General features: G+C 45.7%; 2 protein-coding genes and 1 non-coding gene across 3 annotated transcripts in view; all 3 read right to left on the reverse strand.

Annotated features, from left to right (window-relative positions):
• Positions 1-20,250, reverse strand: part of LOC126035372 (insertion element IS476 uncharacterized 39.2 kDa protein-like) — a 279,856-nt gene that overhangs the window by 60,129 nt on the left and 199,477 nt on the right. The gene's annotated exons all lie outside the window — the stretch shown is intronic.
• On the reverse strand, positions 52-6,131 carry LOC126035400 (60S ribosomal protein L37-like). Its single transcript, XM_049793962.1, has 4 exons — positions 6,098-6,131; positions 4,613-4,748; positions 4,231-4,315; positions 52-1,812 (listed from the first exon to the last, which is right to left on the reverse strand). Exons 1-4 carry the CDS (start codon positions 6,098-6,100, stop codon positions 1,743-1,745), a joined length of 294 nt encoding a protein of 97 aa, XP_049649919.1. The 5' UTR covers positions 6,101-6,131; the 3' UTR covers positions 52-1,742.
• LOC126035595 (small nucleolar RNA SNORD72) lies at positions 1,915-1,995 on the reverse strand. Its single transcript, XR_007504986.1, has one exon. It is a non-coding gene; the product is annotated as a small nucleolar RNA SNORD72 (small nucleolar RNA).

Here is a 20,250-nt window from a genome sequence, read left to right on the forward strand (position 1 = left end):
AGCCCTGGAAGGAGGGAGGGGTGGGGGGAAGGTGTTTTAAGATTTGGTTTTACTTCCCATTATCCTTGTTTTGATTTGATTGGTAGTGAATTAAATTGATTTTGTTTTTTCCCCAAGTTGAGTCTGTTGTTTTGCCCGTGACCATAAGTGGTGAGTGATCCCTCCCTGTCCTTGTCTTGACCCACGAGCGTTTCTTTACATTTTCTCCTCCTCCTCCCACCAGGGCCGTGGGGGAGGAGTGAGCGAGTGAGGCTTCCTGGTGCTTTGTTGCTGGCTGGGCTTAAACCACGACAGATGCCCTGAGGGGTTATTCTCACTCTGAGAGTAACAAAAAAGACATTTATGATTACTTCCTCCTACATTTGCTTCCTAGGATATCATCAAAAAACATATTTTAGATGCACTCCTGAGCCCTGTGAATACATAACGTGTAATATGTGCAAAATGTATTTTTAATTTAACAGCTTCAACACCACTTACTTTCAGACTCTCAGGAGGACCAATTGAAAGCAGAGTGAGTACAGTATATTTGTTACATGCTAAGAGAGTAGCAGGGCAAGATTTCTCTTTTTGTTTAGAAACAGCCTAATTAGATACACTCAATTATCCAAAAGCATTAACTATACTTCATTTAAAATATAAGAAAGTGCAGTCAGGCGCACTCCAATTTCAAGCCTGGCTGAAAAATTCTTCAGTGACTTGCACAAGCTGATACATTTGTTGACTGCTGATCCTTCAGTACTGACAAAGCAGTATGCTACTCCTGGAAATTCATGACGAAACCAAAGGAATCATAGAACAGCCTCAGAAGCTTAAAGTATCAGAAGTCTTTGGTGGTGGTGGGTTGTTTTTTTATTATTATTTTCTTTTCAAGGCATCTGAAAATCCTCTAAATCCTTGCAGTGATTACTATCTTCTAAATTCCCAAAACTTTCATAACAGCATCTTATGATCGCTTCTTTTTAAAGCTGAGTTTGAGAGCCAGCTGAGTGACCCAGTAACACACCATGTAGGGTGCAAGTTTTATCAGGTATCAATCCACAATTCAAACATACCCCCAAGCCACTGACTTCTGTATCACACTACCTACCATTTATTGTTTACACCTAGCATAATTCATTCTGATCTATTTGCGTGTCAACTTTCCACACTTGCCTTCCCAGACCATTTGGGTAACTTCTGTCTCAACTACAGCAGATCTCCAGTCCCTTCATGTCTGGCAGTATGTGCGCTCCAGACTTGGGAGTTTCTTTTTACCCAAGAAGCAACGGCCCACTGAATAAACAATACTTTTGCAGGCCTTTCAGAGCCACAGAACAGTGAACAATGGCTAAGACTGGGAATCCCTTTTAAATTATTCCTTCCCAGAACAGCACTTAAGAGCCATTATTCAAGTTACTATCTTTGAGATAAATTCTGACTCTCCATGCTAGGGCACAATGAAACTCAGTCCATAGTGCTGATGTTCCATTTCTCTTGCAGGCGAGTTCTTTTGAGTAACACATACAAGCCTTTTTTTAAGCTCAGCACAGAGATAATGGTCCTTTTCAAGGTGGAGGTGCTATCAAATTAAAAGTAAATTAAAGGATTATTTTTAATGAATTACTTCAGTGCATACCATCAAGAATTTGTGTGTGTAAATATATGTATTTTCAGGAATCCCATATCTCTCTGAAGTAGAACATGTATAAAAGGTGACATTTTCTGGATAAGACCATTTATTTTAACAAATAGATGAGTCTTTACGATGAACCGGAGGCTGCAACAGCTGCTCTCTTGGGCTTCGGCATGGTTCCCTCACGGAATCCATTCCTACAAGTAGAAATATGGTTACCACTTTTTGAAAGGGTGATTTCTGCTCCAGGTTATTTTTCTAACAAGTAATGTTTTAGATCAAGTTCACCAGCTTTTTTCAGCTTCTCTCAGTAATGCACTGAAATCACTATGGAGTTCATATGTTCAGACATTTTTAATAAGAAACATCATTGACAAGCTGTTTGGAATAAGCAGTATGGTTTTCTCTCTCTTCTGCTGAAGTAAATTTGACTTCTTCAAAGAGGAAGATTTCAGTAACTGAGTAAACACTACAAGACTGAATCAGATACAGCACACCCACTGAAGGCACTCCTTACTTTATGTTCCTACTAAGCAACTCGGCAAAAGATTTCACATTTGTTAGTACTGAAGTGCAAGTCAATTTCTTGCAGAAATCCTCTGTCTCCAACCAGAGATTAAGACAGGCATGACAAAAGAAGAGTCAGCCCCACGCTTGCTTTTGGATATGACATTTCTACTTCAGCAACACTCGGTGGAAATCAGGCTGCAGTTGCACATCGTAAGGTCTTTTCTGGCTGCTGCTGGGAAAGACTGCGCTCACCAAAAAACCCACAGATGAATGGATCCCTCAACTACACCTAGGTTCAGGACATAAAAGACTCCTACTTTTCACTATAAAATCCAATCTACCTTTTTAGGAAAAGACTCTTGAATTGCTTGGTATTTTTCATCCAACTTTCGGGTATATCAGGCCAGAAGTTACAGAGCTCCATTTTAGAACACGGAGGTCATACAAAAGAAATTCTTAATGAGTTTAACAGTACAGTACCTCGTAAGTACAACTCAAAGCTTTATAACACATTTTAGAAACCTGTAACTCGGAATCTGAGTGTATTGGGTTTGCATGGCAAGGTTTTGGTAGCAGGGGGGCTACAGGAGTGGCCTCTGTGAGAAGCTGCCAGAAGCTTACCCCATGTCAGATAGAGCCAATGCCAGCCGGCTCCAAGACAGACCCGCTGCTGGCCAAGGCCGAGCCAATCAGCAACAGTGGTAGCGCCTCTGGGATAACATATTTAAGAAGGGGGAAAAAAAGTTGCTGTGCAACAGAAACTGCAGCTGGAGAGAGGAGTGAGAACATGTGAGAGAAACAACCCTGCAGACAGCAAGGTCAGTGAAGGAGGAGGGGGAGGAGGTGCTCCAAGTGCCGGAGCAGAGATTCCCCTGCAGCCCGTGGTGAAGACCATGGTGAGGCAGGCTGCCCCCCTGCAGCCCAGGGAGGACCCCACGCCGGAGCAGGTGGATGCCCAAAGGAGGCTGTGACCCTGTGGGAAGCCCACACTGGAGCAGGCTCCTGGCAGGACCTGTGGACCCGTGGAAAGAGAGGAGCCCACACTGGAGCAGGTTTTCTGGCAGGACTTGTGACCCTGGGGGGGACCCACGCTGGAGCAGTTCATGAAGAACTGCAGCCCGTGGGAAGGACTCATGCCGGAGAAGTTTGTGAAGGACTGTCTCCCGTGGGAGGGACCCCACGCTGGAGCAGGGGAAGAGTGTGAGGAGTCCTCCCCCTGAGGAGGAAGGTGTGGCAGAGACAATGTGTGGCAAACTGACTGCAGCCCCCATTCCCTGTCCCCCTGCGCTGCTCGGGGGGAGGAGGTAGAGAAAATCGGGAGTGGAGTTGTGCCCGGGAAGAAGGGAGGGGTGGGGGGAAGGTGTTTTAAGATTTGGTTTTATTTCTCATTACCCTACTCTGGTTTGATTGGTAAAAAATTTAAACTAATTTCCCCAAGTCGAGGCTGTTTTGCCCATGATGGTAATTGGCGAGTGATCTCTCCTTCTCCTTATCTCGACCCATGAGCCTTTCGATATATTTTTCTCTCCCCTCTCCAGCTGAGGAGGGGGAGTGATAAGAGTGGCTTTGGTGGGCACCTGGCGTCCAGCCAGGGTCAACCCACCACACTGATGTTACAGTTACTTACTGCTAACTGAACTCCAAATTAGAGAGCGACTACTGAAGTATTTCAATCCCGAACTTTTTTTGTGGGCAAGAGGGGATTGGAATGCATTTCAAGAATTGTCTCTTACAAAACCCCACGCTTCAGCGCAACCAGCAATTTCACTGACTCACAAATAGAGGCAATGCTACACAAAGCATACCGTTTCAAATGTGGACGTTTTATTACAATACCCTCTGTGTTCTGTACTGTCTACACTTAACAGAAACATCAGAGCTTGCTATACATTCTATCTATTAACAATGAGTGAGCTTTTTATTATTGGCAGCATATTCCTTTGAAGATATAAGGCATCATTTATTTCCACAATATATTTAAAAAGAAAGACCATACCACATTAAGTGTACTAAATAAGAGTGTTAACTTTGAATGACGAATTTTATAATTCAGTGAAATCCATGCAAGATTTCACATTACACTAGTTTGTAATAAAACGTCATACCTGAATCGACGGTAGACCCTTTTCAAGTGCCTCATGCGACCAGTACCAGTGGTGTTGCGTCTTTTAGCCTTTGCGCTCCAGTTATCTAGAACACAGAAGTTACTGTTACTCATCTGCACCAAATAATTAGTTGCACAGTACATTTGAATAGCACAACTATTCAATCTGACAGAAGCAAAAGAAAAAAAATAATTATAAATTAAAGTCAATTTCTGTGCAGTAATACTGCACGTTAGCTGAAATATAGTTAAATCAGTGTTAATTTCAAAAAAAGCTCCAAACACTGCAAGATGACACAGTATTCTTCCTTGGTTGGAAAAAAAGCCAGACTACTGAAGGTGACAAAGAAACACAAGTTTTTAAACTCAAGTCTGTTACTTACACTTTCTCTTACGCTTAGCAGGGTAACCACATTTCCCACAGGTAGATTTCTGCAGATGGTATGCCTTGGATCCACATCGACGACACAAGGTGTGTGTCTTATTTCGTCGCTTACCAAACGAGGATGTACCCTTTGTCTGAAAAACATTTCAAGACATTGCACATTGTAAAGATCATTAGCACTCACAAGTCACGTAACTCAAAAGATAAACTCCTCTAAAAACCACATGCAAATTCACGAAGTCCAATAAACGTGTCAGAGGCACACTGAAACACCGACTCAGTTTCGCCTATAGGTATCCTCCATTTTTAGAAAACAGTTCCTTACACCTCTTTGCCATTCCTACCCCCCCACCCAGTGCTGAAATAAAACAAAGCTACCAAGTGGTTATCTCCAACTCCCTTCTCATCTCCCCCAAATTCATCACTGATAAACAGTAAACTGCTTTTTCCTGAGGAAAGGTATTTATTTCACGCAGATCACCACACGGTACGCTCACAAGAAGCTTTGGCGACCAAACCCCTTCCTGATATGTTATCTGAAAGGTTTGCCTCATCCCCCAGGGAGACCGCTGGCCTGGCCAGGCCCACAGCGAGCACGGAGGAGACCCCAAAGGAGACCCCAGAGGCACCCCGGCACACGGCCTGTGCTGGTTTTGGCTGGGATAGAGTTAATTTTCTTCATAGCAGCAAGTATGGGGCTGTGTTTTGGATTTGTGCTGAAAACAGCGTTGATAATGCCAAGATGTTTTCGTTACTGCTGAGCAGCGCTTACACAGAGTCAAGGCCTTTTCTGCCCCCCACCCCACCAGCGAGTAGGCTGGGGTGCACAAGAAGTTGGGAGGGGACACAGCTGGGACAGCTGACCCCAACTGACCAAAGGGATATTCCAGACCATGTGACGTCATGCTCAGCATATAAAGCTGGAGGAAGAAGGGGGGGGGGGGGGGACGGACACATTCGGAGTTATGGCGCTTTGTCTTCCCAAGTAACTGTTACGTGTGATGGAGCCCTGCTTTCCTGGGGATGGCTGAACGCCTGCCTGCCGATGGGAAGTAGCGAATGAATTCCTTGTTTTGCTTTGCTTGTGCGCGCAGCTTTTGCTTTACATATTAAACTGTCTTTATCTCCGCCCACGAGTTTTCTCACTTTTACCCTTCTGATTTTCTCCCCCATCCTACTGTGAGGGAGGTGAATGAGCGGCTGCGTGGTGCTCAGTTGCCGGCTGGGGCTAAACCACGACACGGCCCCATACCCCACCGCGGCCTCCCCGCCCAGGACGAGACGCCCCGCGCCCCCGCCCAGGCCAGGAGCGGCGGCGCCCACCACCAGGCCCTCAGGCCCTGGCCCCGCAGCGGCCTCCCCGCAGCGCCGTCCCGCCACCGAGCCCGGCCACAGCAGGGCGCAGGGCCGCCCCGCGGCCCCACAGGGCCCGGCGCGGCAGCGGATGGTGACGGATACCCTACGCCCGGACCCCAGCGCTCACCATCTTCTCCGGGCGCCAGCACCAAAGAGGCTGAGCTGGGTCCCGCCCCGCTTCCGCTATAGCCCGGCAAGCGCTTCCGGGGGCGCGTCGGGAGTGCCCGGCTAGGCGCGGTGGAGGGGTCCGGTCCGGTCTGGTGGCCTGGCTGGGGAGGCCCGGCGCGGCAGAAATCGAGTGCTCTGCTTGACTTGGCCTCGCCCCAGGTTGTGCTCAGGAGTCCTCTCCGTGTGGTGGCCCCTTCCCTCCAGGCCCGGCCTGCTGGGACAGACCGGAGCCCCCGAAAGCCCTGGTGTCCTGGGTGAGACCCTCGGGGGCCCCAGGCTCCAAAAGCTCGGTTGTCCCTGGTGACACCACCCCAAAACTGGTGCTTATTAGGGCGTCGCAATGTGTCCTAGGCCATGGTGCAACTGGTCCCAGAAATAATGACTAGGGGGTATCTATGTGTAAATATGTCTCTACCTGGTCAAGAAAATATTTAACACACCTAAGTTGCCTTACTGGCACATAATTTTTAACTCTAATGCGTCTTCTCTGCAATAGTGCCCATGCTGCTATTCACAGGTACCTATAGCTCCACTTCAGGCTGCAGAATCAAGTCCTGGCCCTATTTCCACGTTCAGTGAAAACTTTTCATGACTGAAATTCAGGGACAGGGTATTCTTGGCTGTAATACATACTTTCAAAGTGAACTGCCTTAAAAAATAGGCAGCCCCTACTGCACACTCTGCTTGTCCATGTCCCCCCCCCCAGCCTCCCCCACACCACGTGACAGTCTGCCTGCAGTCTAAAGCACCGCAATGGACATCATTAATGCAAAATCATTTTTTATTCAGATGCACCATTTAAATTCTCACATGCTAGCCTACTACGCATCTTCAGTAGACTCACAATCTGTAGGCAATTTTATCTTAGAAGAGTTAATTTTGGGGAAATAACATGTACAGAGAGAACTTGAAGAAATTTGTGTTTATCTTATCACCAGTTCAACACCTACTTGTCTCAAACAAAGTCAGAAATTGATGATAAAACCAATTTATTTAACCTTGATTGTAGAATTGTATAACCTTGTGTGGAATGATTGCTGGAGGTGACTTATTGATATGTCCACCTCTTAAGAGAAGGTAAACTTCCAGGGTGGAATGCGGTGGATATGCAAGGAATCTGTTCCATAATAATTCCCTAAGCAACATAACCTGCAACCTTAGATGTTAGCAACACCAGGGGAGCTTGGTATGCTGACTCTAAGAGAAACAACACGGAGGGTGGAGCAGAATGGAAACACCGCAGCCAGGCTCTGTGATATCATCGCAGGGATGGGAACTGGATGGTACTATGGAACTGATAAACTGCATAGCTGTTGCCCTGAGCCAGCCCTGAACCAGCAGGTTTTCATTTTCTGTCAAAATTATGTTCTCTGGGTGAACTTTGCTCATTATAATCTCATTATAATACCAAAACACACCTCCATTCCAAAGGCTACCTGCCTTCAAGGTGCAACCACCCCTCACTGAGCATGCGCTCTGAATTTCTCTAGCTCATACCAATCGTCATAAAGGTATGTATGACTGGAGTCACTCAAGCTCCACCTAAAAATAAGAAAGTAGTATAAAATGGCTTAAGAGAGGAGGAATGCTAGGGAAGATACCATCATAGACAAGTCAGGAGGACATTGCTGACTTCTGGGATCAGTCGACGGGCCGAACCTCTCTTTCCCCCCCCCCCTAGGGACGCCTATTGGGCAAGATTCGAACCCTCAGTTATACCGAGTGCTTCCCCGGGAAACTTAGAAATCTCTATAGAGTTTTTCCTTAATTTAACGCGTTTGTAGTCAGCTGTCTTATTCATATTCTTGGTACTTGCACATGCTTTGCAGACAGTGTATTTATCACCAGCAATCCAAATGAATCTGCACTTCTGTTGCTTTAATAAACTGTACTATTCATTAATCTAGCCGTGAGAGTTGAATGTGACCAAACTCCTTAAGTCTGGCCATGTTAGTTCATTGAACGCAACTAGATGAAAGTACATTGCGCTATTTGTGCATCCGTGATCGAATTAGTTCAATATATTGAATGCGACTGGACTTAGAGTGTCGAATTGGGCATCACTCAGAATCTAAGCCTAGCCGCCCCCAGCCCCTCTGATATCTGAGGACAAGCTGGAACGCAAGGGGGTTTATTTTCTGCCAAACTTCTTTACCCTTTAATGCAACATCTTGTCTAACAGCTCTTGATAAAAGTACGTATTTATCTGGCAGGCTAGATCTTATTCCTTCTGCTTCTGGTTTACTGAAGCTGACTAAAAATGCAATTATTCCAAAAATGAAGCTGTCTGGGCCTGCCACAAGCCAGCAAACTGTGAGGAACTCTTCCACGATGAACGTGTGGACAGTTGAACCCCTGTAACATGGAGCTTGCTGTCCAGAAAAAGGCACGATCCCCAAAGCAATTAAGCCGTGTCCGACTGCTGCATTTTCACTCCTGGACAAACCAGCCTTGTACGGTTGTCTCAATATTAATTTATCCTCACTTGTTTCCTGAGCGTGGCCTCTCACTGAATTCCTTTGGTGCTGATTTATGTGCTGGGAGGCTTTTGACTTCTGCTAAGGTTGAGGGATGGGGCTGTCCTGGGTTCAGCTGGGATAGAGTTAATTTTCACAGGAACCTGGGAGGGGGCACAGCCGGGGCAGCTGACCTGAACTAGCCAAGGAGCTATTCCATACCATGTGCCATCATGCTCAGTATATAACTGGGGAGCGGGCTGGGGGTGCTCTCTCGGCTTTCGGTGTGGGAAGTGGCGGAGCGTTGAGTTCTGGGTGGTGAGCAGTTGCACTGTGCATCACTTGCTTCGTATATTCTTTTATTAGTACCGTTCTTGTTGTTGTAACTTCTCTTTTTGTGTTGTCCCAGTAAATTGTCCTTATCTCAACCCTCGGGGTTCTGGTTTTTTTTTTCTTTTCTCCTCCCCATCCCACCGGAGGGGGGCGGGAGGAGTGATCGAGCGGCTGCGTGGTCCTTTGTTACCGGCTGGGCTGAAACCACGACAGGGGCAAAAAGTAATTTTGACTTTAGCTGCATTGTTTCCAGATGCACAAATGTGTGGCCCAGGCTGTTCACTCAGCTCTTTCATTTTGATTGGTAATTTCCATCCCTGGAATAACACCTAAGGCAGAGGTCTTTGCTCATATTCATTTTACCTCACCTGAAAATCCAGGCATTTAGTCCATCCATGGTCCCGCTGTAGTTAAAGGAGAGAGATAAATGGTTCCAAAGGGTAAATCATCCCATCTTAAGTTAGGTGTCTAAAGTAGGCTGGATAAATCATCCTTGGGAGGAACCCTTCTCCTTCCATTAATTCTAACAGAAGCCTAGACAGCCCCCTTAGGCTAGGCACATAGATGGCTGAAGTTAGGTAAAATTAATTTTGCTCTGACTGACTTAATGAAAATATTTTTATAGCAATTCTGTCTTCCTTGCCAAAAATCAAAAGAGGAAACTCAGTGTCCTATGGATGAAATGCCATGCAGAAAAAAAAAAGCCCAATTAATTCAAAGTATGAATACATCCTACAGGCTGGACTGGGTCATTTTTCTCCCAGCAACTTTGCTCTGTGTCTTTTAACTAGTGCCTCCTTTCCTTTCTTTCTCGTTAGATCTCAGAAATCTGGAAGATGCTGTGAAGACATTGGACAGATGCCATGGCAACAGCCTCCAAAGGAAGTATGTTGGTTTGGCTGCCTGCAAGGATATGCTGCCAGAGGAATTATTCTTGTCCTTTTGTGGGATAAAAATAATCTTGTTCATTTACATGTCTTCAAACCTGTTGGGAAAGAAAGATTTTTTTTAATTTTTTTTATATCATCATGCAATCGTCTTCAGTATTCAGGAGCACTGGATACTTCTAGGGTAGGGAATGGGCAGAGCTGTGGCTGATCCAGTACAATCCCAGAAGCTCTTAGTCCCCGTGCAGGTCGCGGGTGAGGATAGAGTTCACTGCCAATAGTGAACTCCAGCCTGCTCAAAACCCACAGACTCATGTACTAGCAACTGCTGAATGGTACCAGCCTAAATTCAGCACTGGCTAATTCACCCTTCTGCTTCGATGCATAGGAAGTAGTCCAAACGATTTAGAAGGTGGCACATCTGGATTTCAGGACTGTCTTTTCGATGTAGGAAACAGAAGTCTGTCTCTGCAGCCTGTGTCCCATCGCAGCTTCCGCACAGCACTTTTGGTCCAGCCAGGTCCAGTGATGGGAGAAACTCTTTGTCATGCCAGCAAACACTGTGATCCTATTAAGCATCTAGATCAGGGTTTATGGAATACCGTGGAGGCAGGTGCCTTTCTGTATCCCCTAACACGATGTTCTGCAACCTGTCCGATCGGGTCGGGGTTGAAAAACTGAAGCAAAATGCAACACTGGACATGTTGTGTAACCTACAGCTAATGCGTAACTAGGGATAAAGATTTCATTTTGGTCATATAAACAATTTCGCTTACAATTGTGAAGAATCTCTTACCATCACATTTTTCCCACGACTGGCATGATCCACATGATATTTCAGCTGCCTGAGGTATTTTGCAGCTTTCTGCATTAGTAAGAGAATATTTTCTGCCCATGCACTCCAAGGCATGCATCTTGCAAACAGTTAAAGGTGTGTTTCACTTGGTTCTTTGATCTGTAGCACAGATGTCCAGGGAAGGACTGAAAACAAAAGCAAGAATCACATTATTTAAATGTGCTTTATCTTGGTACTTCTTAAAAAGAGCTGAGGGAATGGAAAACATTCAAGGGCTCAGGTCCATTTTCCCTGTTCACTGAAGTACACCCTATGAGGGCAGCGAGGGAACTTGAGACTTAGACACGTGAATAATTCAGACTTCTTAAAATCATAGAATGGCTTGGGTTGGAAGGGACCTTTAAAGGTCATCTAGTCCAACCCCCCTGCAATGAGCAGGGACATCTTCAGCTAGATCAGGTTGCTCAGAGCCCCGTCCAACCTGGCCTTGAATGTTTCCAGGGATGGGGCATCCACAACTGCTCTGGGCAACCTGTTCCAGCGTTTCACCACCCTCCTCGTAAAAGATTTCTTCCTTATATCTAGTCTGAATCTACCCTCTTTTAGTTTAAAACCATTACCCCTTGTCCTATCGCTACAGGCCCTACTAAAAACTCTGTCCCCATCTTTCTTATAAGCCCCCTTTAAGTACTGAAAGGCTGCAATGAGGCCTCCCAAGAGCCTTCTCTTCTCCAGGCTGAACAACCCCAACTCTCTCAGCCTTTCCTCATAGGAGAGGTGTTCCAGCCCTCTGATCATTTTTGTGGCCCTCCTCTGGACCTGCTCCAACAGGTCCATGTCTTTCTTGTACTGAGGACTCCAGAGCTGGACGCAGTACTCCAGGTGGGGCCTCACCAGAGCGGAGTAGAGGGGCAGAATCGCCTCCCTCGACCTGCTGGCCACGCTTCTTGTTATGCAGCCCAGGATATGCTTGGCTTCCTGGGTTGCGAGTGCACATTGCCGGCTCGTGGCCAGCTTTTCATCCACCAGTACCCCCAAGTCCTTCTCTGCAGGGCTGCTCTCAATCCCTTCATCCCCCAGCCTGTATTGATGCTGGGGGTTGCCCTGACCCAGGTGCAGGACCTTGCACTTGGCCTTGTTGAACCTCATGAGGTTCACATGGGCCCACTTCTCGAGCTTGTCCAGGTCCCTCTGGATGGCATCCCATCCCTCAGGTGTGTCAACTGCACCACTCAGATTGGTGTCATCTGCAAATTTTCAGTTGAAAAACTGAAGCAAAATGCAACACTGGACATGCCCATCCATTTTTTTCTTCCATCCCTCTGGGGTACAAGCCCCTCTGCCTCAAGCTGATCCTATCCAAGGCCCATAGACCTTCCTGACCTCCTTGCTCTGCCCTGGCACTTTGATGGGGAAGAGGAGAATCACCCACTTCCAGTCCCTCCCCACAAGTAAAGCAGAGCAGCTTTACAGATAAGTCCAGCTCAGGGACAGGGAGACCAAAACCAGGGCTGGCTAGGCAATACAGAGGAAGGTGGGTATGAGCACCAAATACCCTCAGCGGCATTTGTTTTGCATAGGTTTGGTGTCATACTACGTAGCACCATCGCCAGGGTGCAGTACAGCCATACAGTCCCTGATGTGACTATGGTGGGATTTGCTCCAAAATGGAGTAGTTGTTTTGGTTCTATGAAACTTGAACACTGCTGAAAGGACTTGTGTGTGGCAAATGCAAGACTGATATCCAAGCAATTTCTGTCTAATGTCATCATATTGGCATCACTTATTTGTGCACGTGGCACGCCCTTTGTGCAAGTGAGGATGACTACAAGGGATAGGAATGGTGAAGATTCAACCTTGATGTATGCCAGAAGCTAGTTAGTGCTTGATACCAATTATCTTAGGAGATGCAGACAAGCTGAAGTCTTTATTTCTAAATGTGATCTCTTAGATCAAAGGAATGCTTTTAGGTCCTCTTGGATATTGAACACTTTGACCTAGGTAACAATGTCTCAGGAAGGCTGCAGGAGAACTGATGAATTCAAGGGCAAAATTTTCATGAGGGTCAGTTTGGATGCCTTTGTTTCTGGATATCATCTTGATTTGCAGAGGTAGACACCTCGTTGGAATTAGTGGGGAAGAAAATACCCTGAATATCTGTTACCAAGCAGCCACAAGAAACGTAACTTTATTTGTATGGTATCCAGATTCTTCAGTTTGAAAAGAAAACTTTCATGTGTGAATTTGAACCAGAAACATTGGTCACCACAAGATGACAGTATAGTTCAACTAAAACTTTTCTCCTAAACAACTCTGTAAAAACTCTCTAAAAAGTAACAGTAAATTAGGTTAATAAATTGAAAACAATATTATTTGTACAGTTCTTAAATCTCTATGACAATAACAGAAAATATGAGCAAACAGCAATGCTTATGAAAAAGGCTGTTGCATTCTGCTAAGAAACTAATGATTATAATACAAAAAGATTTCTATTTGTTTAAAATGAAAATGGGTAGAAGAAAATTAAACAGCTGTCACTAACTTAGGAAATTGTTTGTTAAAATATAGTGGAAATGATCAAAAAATTATCAAACCTCTTTGTATAACAAAGCTTATACAATGTGTATTTAATACGTTTGATACTGTTGCTTCCTATAGCCAGTCCTCAATGGGAAGGGAAAAGCCCCTTTATCACAACTATGTACTCTTTCCATGCATTCACACTCTTCCATAAAATACAGTACAAAATGTGACCTCACATGTAGCACACTGAAATCAATGCCAGAGTTTAATAATAAAAATCAATTATTCAAACTCACACTAAAGAGGGCCTCCAAGTGTTTTTCTCAATACTGAATTAGAAATTTTTATAGTCACTCATCCTTTCTATTTATGATGGCATGAATAGGTTCGTACTGATGATCACTTAACATCTCTTCTACAATGCTCATGAACAGTGCTCATATAGGTAAGTTACATTAGAAGAGCAATATTTTTTTATTATGGCTCCTTAGCATTGGACAGAGAGACCAGATAATAGTCTTCAGCTCACCGACAAATGCTCGGAGGGTGGCACTAATACTCAGTAGATCATGGTTTAAGCATGACTACCATCACAAACATAGCAGGAGCAAGAGCTTCCCACTCACTTCCTCAACTGCATTTAACCTTTACCTTGGGATGGCTGGGAAGGATCCTGGGTCCTTTCCCACAAGAAACCCCACTAAAATCTTTCTTTGTTGTTACATCTTGCTAGGGGAACAGGGGCAACATACCTCTGTACAGCAGAGGTAACTACAAACCTGGTACACGCTTGTTACACAGTGCAACAGCATCTTGCAGAATTTTAAAATTTCCCTAGGTTGTGTTTCTTTTTAATGCTTATACTTAGACACATTACAGAGTTGTGGGGCATTCTTGCACCAAAGCAGTAAGTCTCAAAGGGGATTTCACTGGCTAGCCTCAAGCTTGCAGAGGTGGTTGCATGGCAATTTGGGCTGAGCACCAGAAAGGGTGCATACGAGAAAGACGCAAGTTCCTTTACAAGGTAACAGCCATTTTCTTCTCTTTTCAGTTGTATAACAACTAAATATTCTTGTCTTGTTAGTATTATTTTGATAACAAACAACCTATATTGATCTTGTTTTGTTTGATACTGTTGTCTTAAACCTTTGTTGCATTATTCATGCACAAATATATGCACACACAAGCCTAGAACAAAATTTTCAATGGAGATGCACAAAAAGCATTTGAGCCACCACAGTCCGGAATTGTAGTCTGCATCGCATTCCAGGTGGAAAGGCCCAGCTTCTAACCATGATCCCCTTAAACTGCAGTAGAGTTGCTATCCTGGTGTTTTGGGTTTGTGTGGCGGGGTTTTGGTAGCGGGGGAGGGGGCTACAGGGGTGGCTCCTGTGAGAAGCTTCTAGAAGCTTCCCCGGCTCCAAGTCGGACCCACATCTGGCCAAGGTCGACCCAATCAGTGATGGTGGTAGCGCCTCTGGGAGAACAGATTTCAGAAGGGAAACCTGCAGTGGGGGAGGAGATTGGAGTGCAAGAGAAACACCTATGCAGATAGCAAGGTCAGTGAAGAAGGAATGGGAGGAGGTGTGCTGCAGGAGGTGATGCCCGTGGTGAGACGGCAGGCTGTCCCCCTGCAGCCCATGGAGGGGAGCGGGGCAGCAGATGCCCACCTGCAGCCTGGGGAGGAGCCCACGCCAGAGCAGGTGGATGCCCCCACAGATGGCCGTGACTCCATGGGAAAGCCCGCATTGGAGCAGTTTGTGACTGAAGATTGGCCCACAGATAGGACCCACGCCAGGGAAGTTCATGAAGAACTGCAGCCCGTGGGAAGGACTCATGCTGGAGAGGTTTGTGAAGGACTGTCTCCCATGGGAGGGACCCCACGCTGGAGCAGGGGAAGAGTGTGAGGAGTCCTTCCCCTGAGGAGGAAGGAGCGGCAGAGACAATGTGTGGCGAACTGACTGCAACCCCCATTCCCTGTCCCCCTGCACTGCTGGGGGGAGGAGGTAGAGAAAATCAGGAGTGGAGTTGATCCGGGAAGGAGGGAGGGGTGGGGGGAAGGTGTTCTAAGGTTTGGTTTTAGTTCTCAGTATCCTTGTTTTGATTTGATTTGTAGTAAGTTAAATTGATTTTGTTTCTTCCCCAAGCTGTGCCTGTCTTTTGCCCGTGACCATAAGTGGTGAGTGATCCCTCCCTGTCCTTGTCTCAACCCACGAGCCTTTCTTTATATTTTCTCCTCATCCCATGGGGGCCAGGGGTGGGGAAGAGTGAGCGAGTGGCTTAGTGGTGCTTTGTTGCCATCTGGGCTTAAACCACAACATCTTCCCAGGGTACCTCTCCCTGCTTCCACTGTGCATTTCCTTCTTGCCCTTTAGTTTGATCACCAGATCTTGACTTATCCATGCCAGTCTCTTGCCTTCCTTTCCTGATTTCTTACACCTGGGGATCAAGAGCTCTTGCACTCTATGGAAAGTGTCCTTAAAGATCTGCCAGCTCTGTTCTGCTCTGTTGTCCCTGAGAGCAGTTTCCCAGGGGGTCCTATTGACTAACTTCTTGAACAGCTGGAAGTTTGCTTTCCTAAAATTCCGGGTCCTGACTTTACTCTTCGGCTGTCCCATATCCCTCAGGACTGCAAAACTCCACCAGTGCATGATCACTGCAGTCCAGGCTGAACAGGGAACTCCTCTTGGAACTCAGGAGGAAAAAGAAATTGTATGATCTCTGGAAGCGAGGTCAGGCTCACTTGCAGGAAGATTACAGAGCTGTGGTTCGTATATGCAGGCAGAAGACACGAAAGGCCAAAGCTCAATTAGAGTTGAAACTGGCCAGTATTGTGTCAGACAACAAGAAAGGCATTTTAAAGTACGTTAATAGCAAGAGAAGGTCCAAGAAAAGAATTGGACCTATACTTGTTGAAGATGGTCACCTGACTAATAGGGATGAAGAAAAAGCGGAGGCATTCAATGCTTTTTTTGCCTCATTCTTTAATAATACTGATAGACCTTGGGCTACCCAGTCCTCTGAGTCGGAGGACCACGAATGCAGGAACAGTGACTTTCCATTTGCGGACACTGAAATTGTAAGGGACCAGCTGTATCAGTTGAATGTTCACAAGTCCATGGGGCATGATGGGATTTATCCCAGAGTACTGAAGGAGCTAGGGGATGTTATGGCAGGACCCCTCTCAATCATCTACCAAAGGTCTTGGGAGTCTGGGGAGGTCCCTGCTGACTGGAAGCTAGCCAATGTTATTCCAATCTACAAGAAGGGCGTGAGGGAAGACCCAGGGAACTACAGACCTGTTAGTCTAACCTCAGTTCCTGGAAAAATTATGGAGAAGATCATACTGGGTACTACTGAAAAGCATTTAAAGAACAATGCAATCATCAGGCACAGTCAACACGGGTTCACAAAGGGAAAGTCCTGTCTAACTAATTTGATATCCTTCTATGATAAGGTCACCCGCCTAGTGGATGAAGGGAAGGCAGCGGATGTAGTTTTTCTGGATTTTAGTAAGGCTTTTGATACTGTCCCTCACAGCATCCTTCTGGACAAGTTGTCCAACTGTGAGATGAGCAGGTACACGGTGCGCTGGGTGAAGAACTGGCTGAAGGGCAGGGCTCAAAGGGTTGTAGTGAATGAGGCTACATCTGGCTGGTGAATGGTCACCAGCAGTGTTCCTCAGGGCTCAATCCTCACTCCAGTTCTCTTTAATATTTTTATCAATGATCTGGATGCAGGAGTTGAATGCACCATTAGCAAGTTTGCTGATGATACTAAACTGGGAGGTGCTGTTGACTCTCTCGAGGGACAAGAGGCCTTGCAGAGGGATCTAGATAGATCAGAGCATTGGGCAATCATCACTGGGATGAAATATAACAAGAACAAATGCCTGATTCTGCACCTGGGACAGAGTAATGCTGGACACAAGTATAAATTGGGAGAGGAGTGGCTGGAGAGCAGCCCTGCAGAAAGGGATCTGGGTGTGCTGGTTGACAGCAGGCTCGATATGAGTCAGCAGTGTGCCCTGGCAGCCAAGAGGGCAAACCGCATTCTGGGGTGCATCAAACACAGTATAACCAGCTGGTCAAAAGAGGCGATTATACCGCTGTATTTAGCGTTGGTGCAGCCTCACCTTGAGTACTGTGTGCAGTGCTGGGCCCCACAATTTAAGAAGGATGTTAAGGTCATTGAATGCACCCAGAGGAGGGCAACAGAGCTGGTGAAAGGGCTGGAAGGCATGTCCTTCCAGGAGTAGCTGAGGACTCAGGGTTTGTCTAGTTTGGAGAAAAGGAGGCTGAGGGGCGACCTCATTGCTCTCTATAGCTTCCTGAGGAGGGGAAGGGGAGAAGGAGGTGCTGATCTCTTCTCCCTGGGATCCAGTGACAGGATGCATGGGAATGGTTCAAAGCTGCACCAGGGGAGGTTCAGACTTGACATTAGGAAATATTTCTTTACCGAGAGGTTGGTCAAACACTGGAACAGGCTTCCTAGAGAGGTAGTTGATGCCCCAAGCCTGTCAGTGTTTAAGAGGCATTTGGACAATGCTGTTAATAACATGCTTTAACTTTTGGTCACCCCTGAAGCGGTCAGGCAGTTGGACTAGATGATCGTTGTAGGTCCCTTCCAATTGAACTATTCTATTCTATTCTAATTTGTTATTTATTTACTTTATCTCACATCTCACTTCAGGCATCATAAAGAATTTACATTTATCTTGCTCTGGGGCTACCACAAATGAATGCTTTCCCTTGTCACTCTGGCTCTTCTCTACAAAGAAAAATATAAGATCACTTTAAAGTAGAAAAACCTGTCACTTGTACAGCATGCTTTATCCTGTCTGGAATTGTGCAGTTTGCCTTTAATATTCGGATGTGAGACACAAACTATAAGGAAAAAAAGGCTTTGCAGTGAAATGGACAATTGCATGTTCTAAATTTATTGAAGATAAAGCCTGTTTCCCCAGGTGAAGTAAGTTTGCCTTCCTTCATCAAAATCACTGTTGCATTTTATTATTTTCACCAGCTGAAAACCTTCCCTAAGTACAAATGCTTTGCTGATGAAGGTCAGCTCAAGTCTGCAGTTACAAATGTTATCTTCTGTTTATTCTGGAATATGTTTTTCCTGTATCAGGCATTTTCAGCTTTCCATTTACTGGAACTGAGGCATACTGGCTCCATCAGGGAATTCCCCTAACATCCATGTACGATTTCCATCTTATACTACTTTAATAAAAATAGAGGACAAAACATTGCCCAGCATTATTAGTGTGTGCAAAGAGGACACAGAAAATAAATGGAGCTTTTTGAACGTTTTTTTTTTATCCGATCACAACACAGAGCTCACAATCCTGTGGCCACAAGACCTAGATTAGATTAGCACATGCAACACAGCCAGTCTTCTGGAAAGGAAGGTTGTGCACCAGCTGGCAGGGCGCAACGAGATGCTGTTACTGGTCTGCCTGCCAAGGGGGCAGATTTGCAGAAAGGTATCAAATGGGGTTTTCCAAAATGTCTGGTTAAGTAGCTCCCATTATTTTGACTGGAACTACACCTTAGCACCTTTCTGTCTCTGAAAGGCTGCCTTTGGATGAAGCAGGGTAAACTCAGCTTCACCGACACTTACGCAGATGGTGGAGAACATGCCAGTACTTACAATTTTAGATGTGGTTTATCATGTTAGTTAGTACTTGCTAACTAATTGCTGTAAATTAGAAACATTTTTCAGTTGTGCTTGAACATATGTTAGGGGGAGATGTCTCCTAAAGAGTGGCTGCTTGAGAAGGGAAAAATGCCTGAGTCAATGTTGCACTGTAAAAAGGTCGCAAAACTGTGACATGTCCAAGCCTACTTATTTTGTCTTACTGTATTTTAACATCAGAATAAAATGTGGTAACCCTCAAAGCAACAATATTGGTAATTGGCTTTTTCTGTTGAGTCTTTCAACCATTTTACAAGTTTGTTATTGACTTCAGTCAAAGCTGACCACAAACCTTTCTCAAGGTACCTTTCTCATGGCTGATGCATTTTGTACGTGGCAGTATTTCCCTGCCCTGGCTTCATTACTTCCTCAGAAGACACAATATATAGTCACCAATAAATGGGCAGAGGTGTGTGTTCCTCTCTTGCCATGAGACCACACAAAGGAGAAAACAGAAGGCTTCATTGTCTGTTGGGGTTCCTGTATGCTAATGTTATCACAAGCCTTACATTTTACATTGTCTCCTTGGAATGATCAGTATTTATCTCTTTTTTTGATCATTTAAAAAAATCTCAAAGGCATTTGCTAGCTCTAAGAAGTCTGGACATTGCTGTTTGCTGAATACTTTTTCCTAGTGTGGTGGTGCTTTCCAGACTCCTCCTCACAGAACGGCCCAGGGGTGGCTGGATCCACTCAGTCCCAGACTTGGTCAACAGTTTTATGTCTTAAAGGGATGAGGTATAGGGATTGTGGAAAAGGAAAGAGAGAAGACGAGAGAGAGAAAAAGGAAGAGAAAGATTTCACTGGTGCTGGGTCCAGCGTTGGTCCAGTCAGCCGAGGGGTCCAGTCAGCCGAGGGGCCCAGTCCCAGTGGGCTTGCACACCCTGGGCTTCAGTTTGTGTCCTTTTATCATCCTTGCCCCTCCTTCAGGCGGGCACCGGAACTCATCAGGCTAATGAGCAGTTTGTGAGCCTTTGGGCTTGGGGGTCATTTGGGGAGTAACTTCTCCTTCCCTGCAGACAGGGCCGTTGTTTGATCTTTGTATCAGAACAGGGAGCTGCGCAGCCTCCAGCACGCCCTCCCCCTCCTGTTGCTGATGTCTGAGCTGATGGGCTTTTCACCTTGGTTCCTTGCTCTGCAGGGTCTGTCTTTAAGCAGAACTTGCCCCACCACAATGTTCGAGACATTAACTCTTTCAGTCTCTCACAGGGAGCTCCCCAATCCCCTGACAGCACAGCAGTGAGGGACAGAGTGTAATTTACAGAGAAGATGGGGCTGATTTTCCCTTACCGTTAGTGAAAATGGCAACAATCTACTAAACATTAATGATCTTTTTTCTCATTACACCAAAGATTTTTAACTCAACCATTTCATGATCACTGTGGCCAAGACAGCCACCTACCATCGCATCTCCCAC

Source organism: Accipiter gentilis, chromosome W, assembly GCF_929443795.1.
Source record: "Accipiter gentilis chromosome W, bAccGen1.1, whole genome shotgun sequence".
Taxonomy (NCBI): Eukaryota; Metazoa; Chordata; class Aves; order Accipitriformes; family Accipitridae; genus Astur; species Astur gentilis.

Coding starts and splice junctions, on each gene's coding strand:
- LOC126035400 (XM_049793962.1), bottom strand. Junction 4,316..4,612: donor TGCTAAGCGTAAGAGAAAGT/GTAAGTAACAGA, acceptor TCTGTGTTCTAG/ATAACTGGAGCGCAAAGGCT. Junction 1,813..4,230: donor AGGGTCTACCGTCGATTCAG/GTATGACGTTTT, acceptor TTCTACTTGTAG/GAATGGATTCCGTGAGGGAA.